This window comes from Schistocerca nitens, chromosome 4 (assembly GCF_023898315.1).
Source record: "Schistocerca nitens isolate TAMUIC-IGC-003100 chromosome 4, iqSchNite1.1, whole genome shotgun sequence".
In the NCBI taxonomy this organism is placed as follows: Eukaryota; Metazoa; Arthropoda; class Insecta; order Orthoptera; family Acrididae; genus Schistocerca; species Schistocerca nitens.
In genome coordinates this window covers 198,689,153-198,696,139 of record NC_064617.1, presented here as the reverse complement: position 1 = coordinate 198,696,139, position 6,987 = coordinate 198,689,153, and the positions used below count along the sequence as shown (strand labels likewise).

General features: G+C 36.9%; 1 protein-coding gene across 1 annotated transcript; it reads left to right on the top strand.

The window, feature by feature from the left end:
- Nucleotides 1-1,045: 1,045 nt before the first annotated feature.
- On the top strand, nucleotides 1,046-6,086 carry LOC126251816 (methylated-DNA--protein-cysteine methyltransferase). The gene is made up of 4 exons (XM_049952464.1): nucleotides 1,046-1,322; nucleotides 5,028-5,176; nucleotides 5,260-5,358; nucleotides 5,723-6,086. Exons 1-4 carry the CDS (start codon nucleotides 1,168-1,170, stop codon nucleotides 5,908-5,910), a joined length of 591 nt encoding a protein of 196 aa, XP_049808421.1. The 5' UTR covers nucleotides 1,046-1,167; the 3' UTR covers nucleotides 5,911-6,086.
- Nucleotides 6,087-6,987: the final 901 nt, after the last annotated feature.

The window sequence follows — 6,987 nt, the reverse complement described above, 5'->3', positions numbered from 1 at the left end:
ACACGAATGCCTCGCCATTATGCTACCAATATGGTTGCACTATCGGTCGGAGGATGGCATTCACGTATCGTACAGCCATTATGGCACCTCCCATGACCACCAGTGGCGTACATCAGCCGCACACAATGCCACCCCAAAACAACAGGGAACCTCCACCTTGCTGCACCCCCTAGACAGTGTGTCTAAAGCATACAGCCTGACCAGATTGCCTCCAAACACGTCTACGACGATTGTCTGTTTGAAGACATATGCGAAACTCATCGGCGAAGAGAATCTGATGCCAGTCCTGAGTGGTCCATTCAGCATGTTGTTGGGCCCATCTGCAACAAGCTGCATGGTGTTGTGGTTGCAAAGATGGACTTCGTCATGGACGTTAAGAGAGAAGTTGCGCATCATGCAGACTATAACGCACAGTTTGAGTCATAACATGACGTCCTGTGGCTGCACGAAAAGCATTATTCAACATGGTGGCGTTGCAATCAGGGTTCCTCCGAGCCATATTACGCAGGTAGCGGTCATCCACTGCAGTAGTAGCCCTTGGACGGCCTGAGCGAGGGGTGTCATCGACAGTTCCTTTCTCTCTGTATCTGCTCCATGTCCGAAAACCATCGCTTTGGTTCACTCCGAGATACCTGGACACTTCCCTTGTTGGGAGCCCTTCCTGGCACAACGTAACAATGCGGACGCGATCGAACCGCGGTATTGACCGTCTAGGCTTGGTTGAACTACAGACAACACGAGCCATGTACCTCCTTCCTGGTAGATTGAGTGGAACTGTTCGACTGTCGGACCCCCTCCCTCTAATAGGCGCTGTTCATGCATGTTTGTTTACATCTTTGGGCAGGTTTAGTGACATCTCTAAACAGTCAAAGGGACTGTGTCTGTGATACGATATCCACAGTCAACGTCTATCTTCAGGAGTTCTGGGAAATGGGGTGATGCAAAACTTTTTTTGATGTGTGTATGTTTCGTGTAGACAACATCAGTTTTTTCTTGCCTTCATTTTCGATTTAAGTTCTTAATAGCTTTGCTGCTCAAGACTTGATTTCGGAAGCTATTATATCTTTGACTTATGCACTTTGTTACTGCCGCAAAATTTGTATGTTGGATGAGGGTGTTGTGTTTTATGCAAGTGTCAATGTAATGTAATAGCCCGGCAGTTAGTAAATGGCGAAAAGAATGAATAAAACGCGCTGTCTGGTCAGTTCATGCATTGTCTCGTCTCCAATAGGCAATCTGTATGTCAGAGTCTGCAAGCAAGGATTACATTTTCTGTCACAAAGCGATGAAATAGTTGGAGATGAGTTCCAACCGGATGAAAGGTAACAAAATTAAGTATTTAGTTATCAGACTGCGATAGTGTTATTTTTCTCATCTTCAATCGTTGTGTATAAAAGATGAAACATCAACAATAAAAGTTTAGTGTTGCTCTGCGTAAATACTTTTTAAAGGTGGTATAAGAATGAATTTTGGCCATTTTGTTTATGACAAACAAAAGGGCGTGTTTCAGTTGTTCCCCAAAATTCTGTTTTACTGTACTAACTCGGTCGCTTGTATTTGTTTTACTGTTGTTCAATAATAAAAAAAGGAAATTAAGATACGTAGAACTATGTGTTAGTGCATATGTCCGTCCTCGCCAATATTTCAATCAGAAAAGTGTTTGTGATTTGTCACTTGAAAGCTGCCGCACAGTTTCTGAAGTTGTGTAGACACACATATTGAGGGAGATACACCCAAATGAAATCATATAGAGTAAGTTGTCATCATTGGTTTAAGCGAATAGGGTGGCATAAATCGATACCCTTTTATATGTAGGCAAAAATATTATGAATACCCATCCGTAAAATCCTGTCAGCCCAGACACGTTAGTTGAAGGTGTTGCATGACAGCATACATGCATATACTCTTATCGACACAGTAGAGATCGCGGGTAGACTGGTTTTGCACAACTGAATCCTTCATATGTGATAAAAATTACTCAATGTTTCATACATTTAAGAATGTATTGACATATTTGCTTCAAAGCAGGGCGAGAAGGAAGCTATATTTGATTAGCTGTCAGTCGAAAACCTTGTTTCTTTGTGCTATTTAGTGGTGTATATAATAGTGTGTGGAAATAATGGATCCATCATTATCATGGGGCGTATTTCTCAGTATAACAAATGTTTATGTCAAAGTTTTTGGCAGCTACATAAAAACGTTGTTTTCTGCTCCTCCATGTCCAATCTCTTATCACAGTTCACCAGATGTAGGTGAAATGAAACACTACTGTATCTGCAGGTTAATAGTAGTTAAAATGTAGTCCTGTATATTCTAATAGATTGGGCACAACCAGTATTTAAATTCCATAGCTAAAAAATCGGTGTAAGTAGCCTACAACAATCACAGAGGCCAGGAACAAGCTATACACATAACAAATGGGGTGGTTGATGTCTCCGACACTGTGTTTATTATTTATACTTCTGATAAAACACACTTATTAAAGTCTTGTTACAAGATCTGCATTTAATTGAAGAATATAGCATAAAAGGATGCCAATCTCCCTTTTTTTCCAGTGTTTGATGCTTTACTGAGCATAAAATGAGTTTCCTATAAGAATAGGTGCCACAAATTCCATATCTGAGCATTCCATCTAACTTTGTACAGGCTGGGGAAAATAAAACTGAATCGGAGAATGTTTGCAATAAGACTCATGCAATGTCTTACGTTCGCATTCTTTTTTAATAGGCCCTAATCTCAGACGGAGCGTGTTTTGTGCTATTTAGCCACAAAGTTTTACATTGCAGACTTTTCCACATTTCCAGTCTTAAACAGTTGCACAAACAGTTCTGCAAACGTTTTTCATGAATTGTGTGTTGCCTAACATTTTACTATCAACTCGCACTGTTTTACTGTGGCAACCATTATGTATTGCATTCAACTGACCATTTAACACATCTTTCATTCAAATGTAACAATACAGTGAAATACTCATGACAGATCATGGGAGAGATCCACATGTGACAGCAGCCAATTGCACACTGAAATTATGGTTTCCAGCATTTTCTGTGCGAAACAGTTCTCCTCTTCGTTAACACAGGCTCAGTCTTGTATTTCCTTTATTCATGTCTATTTCAGTCTTCTGTGTACGAAAATGTGAGTGTAGCAAGGTGGCTGAGAATTGTTTTATATTTTACCTTTAATAATTTTTTAAAAAAATTAAACACATTCATCTGCAGTTAGTTTAGTAAGGGCTCCGAGAGCATTGCTGTTGAGAGCTCTAGACACAATACTACTACCTTATAAATGTTTCCTGGGCCAGTGTTATTTTGCCCACTCTGTACAGCCCTAATCATAGATGTATTGTGTGTCACCGTGAATGGGTTTCTCACATTGGTAGTTTCGCTAGTCTACTTCCTTGACTTAATGTTAGTTACTATTGCCATCAAATTTGAGTCTTTAACTTACATATAAATTTTAAAAGATTAAGAGATAGGTTTGTTATATTATCCTACTTCAAATATAGAGAAACTATAATGAGATGAATATGGTCACGTTTGTTGGTATCTTCCACAATATCATAGATGTGTATTTAAACCTCACCAAACCAAGAAAGAAAGTGGTTGTATCCAACAAGATTAGGTGGTTGCAGTTTGATAGCAAACTTGAAATTCAGAACCAGATGTTTTTATCTAACAAACAAAAGAGAAGAATAGAACATAAAAGATAACTGTAGTTTCAGGGGGAAGATCAACTCATTGAGACCTTTTCAGAAGACACTAAATAGCTAAATGAAATGAATGATGATGACAGAATGCAAGATATAGCCATATGGCTTGTGACAAAGCAGTGTAAATCACAAGAAAGTTCAGTGATGATAAGCCAGTCAACAAATGAGATAGGCAAGTTGTCAGTTGCTGTGGTAAGCCAATTTTTTTTCTCTTTAATTTATTAATTGAATTATTAGTGTTTCAATTTTTCTTGTGGCAGTTGCTTTACAAGCATTTTAATATCTCTCAAACAATCAAATACTTCAATGTTCGGCTAATTCCTTTTTCTGTCTTCTCGCTTCTCATCTTTCATGGCAATTTTGTTCCCTGTACTGCCTCTTGACTGACTTTCGTTCTTGGTTGCCTCATGAATCTCATATTTCACATGTGTCGTTGTTCAGATATTGTGACTAATTTATCAGTACACACCCAGTAAAAAACACAAGTTACCATTTATTTGAAAAGCTAGCGATTTGGTACCCCTCTGTCAGGTCTACAGAAGCGTCCGATCCCATGCGTCAGCTTTGACCCGTGACATAAGGGTGTTGTCGTGTGTGACGTCATGACGGCGCGGAGTTTGGTTTGAGTGTGGCTGTCTTCAGTTCCGTTTTATCTTATTTTATTTACTTTTCTGATCTGTTCGTTCCATCTCGTGAGATTTTTTTTTTAATTTAAAAACAATTAAAGCCTACTTATTTTAATTATGTTTCCTCCAATTTCTGTTTTAGTTTATTATATTTATCCTTCTGATCTGTTTGTTCTATCCCGTGAGATTTTTTTTTTTTTTTTTTTTTTTTAAAGACAAAAAACACTAATCAGCTACTGAAGCATCTTTATCTTCTATGGGTTGCAGGGGTTACGACCCCTGGGGAGGTGGGTGGGTATTCATGCATGGCTGTCTTCACTTACACGTTGTAGGTATGCAAGGCATCTAAATTTGTTTATATTTAGTTTGCCCCCCCACCCAAAACACCCCATTTCCCGCACTTGTCCCGTTAGTGTCATTAGGCTTCTTGTGGAAAGTGTGTGTGTTTGTTTTTGTTTCCGCCATATTTGTGACGTCATGGGTCAAAGCAGACGGGCGGGATCGGACGCTTCCGTATTTCCCCTCTGTCTGTAAAACTATTAGAGTGTAAACTTCAGTGACTATGAGCATTGTATCTGCATGACATCATTGATAATGTCCATTTTTTACTCTTTCAGACATGTTATTTCTTTAGTGTGTAGCACAGGTTTATGACCTCAAAATGTTTCTTGTTTCATTGTTTCATCCTCTAGTCAAGAAGTAAGAATTATTTGTTCAGAAGATGGAAAATCAGCACAGGAGCGAATTGCTTATACTGTTATGTGGCTGCACACATATTTTCACGAGATTCAGTCTCTACCAAGTTTAGCTCTTCCATCAATGTGCCCTTCTGTAGGAGAAGGTACAGTAATATGAGATGATATACAGTGGTTATACTTTCAATAAATTTGATAATAATGGTAATTTTCTATTTTAATGTTTTAGGCACATTTAGGGGTAAAGTGTGGAATAAACTTGCTGAATATGTTGGGCCTGGTTGTACAGTTTCGTATGGAGAATTAGCAAAAGTTTCTGGCCATCCAGGTACTAAACTAGTTTAAATACAGAATGTATTCTTTTATTCTTTGCTCTAAACTGTGGAATGTCTTGGTATGCTACATAATCATTTATAACAGCAGCTACATGATTTGCCAGCATAGAGCAATTGAAAACAGGAACACATTTCATTTCTCTTGCACACAATTTTGAATTTACATTAGCTTGTGTAGATTCTGATCGATTTCTTGTACTAAAATCCACTATCAAACTGAATTTTTTCCTGTAGGGCCTCTTAAACAGTAATAATTTTACTGTGGCCAGTCAGAGGCTCTGTCCATATCAGTTACATCATTGATAACTTACTCGGTACTTTACACGTTTCTATTGAAATCTGTGTGTCTATTTTCAGGGGCTGCCCAGGCCGTTGGAACAGCAATGGCTACAAATCCATTCCAAATAATAGTTCCTTGTCACAGAGTTATTCGTACTGATGGTACAATGGGACAATATGCCCGAGGCACCAGAAATGAAGTTAAATTGTGGCTTTTGGAGCATGAGGGCATAACAGGCCATAAAATATCTCGCATTAAATGCTGAAACTCGCATACAAATTAGCTTTGGAGCTGCAATCTGTTTTTTTATTATTTTTTATTATTATTATCATAACAGATAAAGATGCATAGATTAGAGCACATGATATTAAACATGATGAGAGAGTTAATGGATTTCTGCACATTACTTACAGAATATTAAAAAGAAATTACTATTTTCGCCATACTTGTAGTTAATTGTTGGTGAGATCAAAACCTGCCAATCTGTTGAATACATATTTGTGAAAATGAAGGGAATATGTTACAGGGTCATTCCATGTCAAGTCACCCAGACCTTGACACCAACCATGTTAGATTTTGATGAAACTTGGTACATTTACTTCTTTTATCATCCTGAAAGCACTTGTAAAGTTTTTTTGTTCTATCTCTTATATTTTTTTATACAGATTTTTAAAGTTTTTAGATTTGGCGTTGTTTCAGCAGTTGGAAATCGTAACTTAAACGTGTCCTCACAACTAAAAAAAATTGTATATTAAAGAATACTCAAGATATCAGTATGAAATTTTGGAATAAGTTTGTGTATTATATCTAAATGTTAAAAAAAACTACCATAAAGATATATTATAATCTTCCAAATGAAAAAAAATTTAAAAAAATTTTTTTTATTTTTTATTTTTTTTAGCTAACGGATTTTTAGTTTTACAAAAACTGCAATATCTAGAGTCTCAGACCTGACAGAAAGTTCATATTTGTTTTAAAATACTCTTTAATTGTATAGGCCATTAGATAAAAGAAAAATTATGTTGGCTTTTTAACCTGTTTAGTAGTTATCTAATTTTCAAAATAATAGTAATTATATTTTAAAAATAAAAAGTATCAAGTGACTTAGACACCGAAAATAAGTTTTTGTCGTCTTGGAGTAACAATGTACGCTTGGACTTTGTTTTGTTACTCCTGTGTTTTGAAGTAAAAAATTATTACAGTGTTAAATAGTGCTTGGATAGTATTTTATTAAGTTCATTCGAACTTTCAGTAAGTACTGTTACTTAGTTTACAGAGATTCTTTTCCAATATCCTATAAAAGTAACCAGAACAGTAATCAGACCAAAAGTGAAATCAGTAT

Coding starts and splice junctions, on each gene's coding strand:
- LOC126251816 (XM_049952464.1), top strand. CDS start 1,168: ATGGCGAAAAGAATGAATAAAACGCGCTGTCTGGTCAGTTCATGCATT. Junction 5,177..5,259: donor GTGCCCTTCTGTAGGAGAAG/GTACAGTAATAT, acceptor TTAATGTTTTAG/GCACATTTAGGGGTAAAGTG. Junction 5,359..5,722: donor AAAAGTTTCTGGCCATCCAG/GTACTAAACTAG, acceptor GTCTATTTTCAG/GGGCTGCCCAGGCCGTTGGA.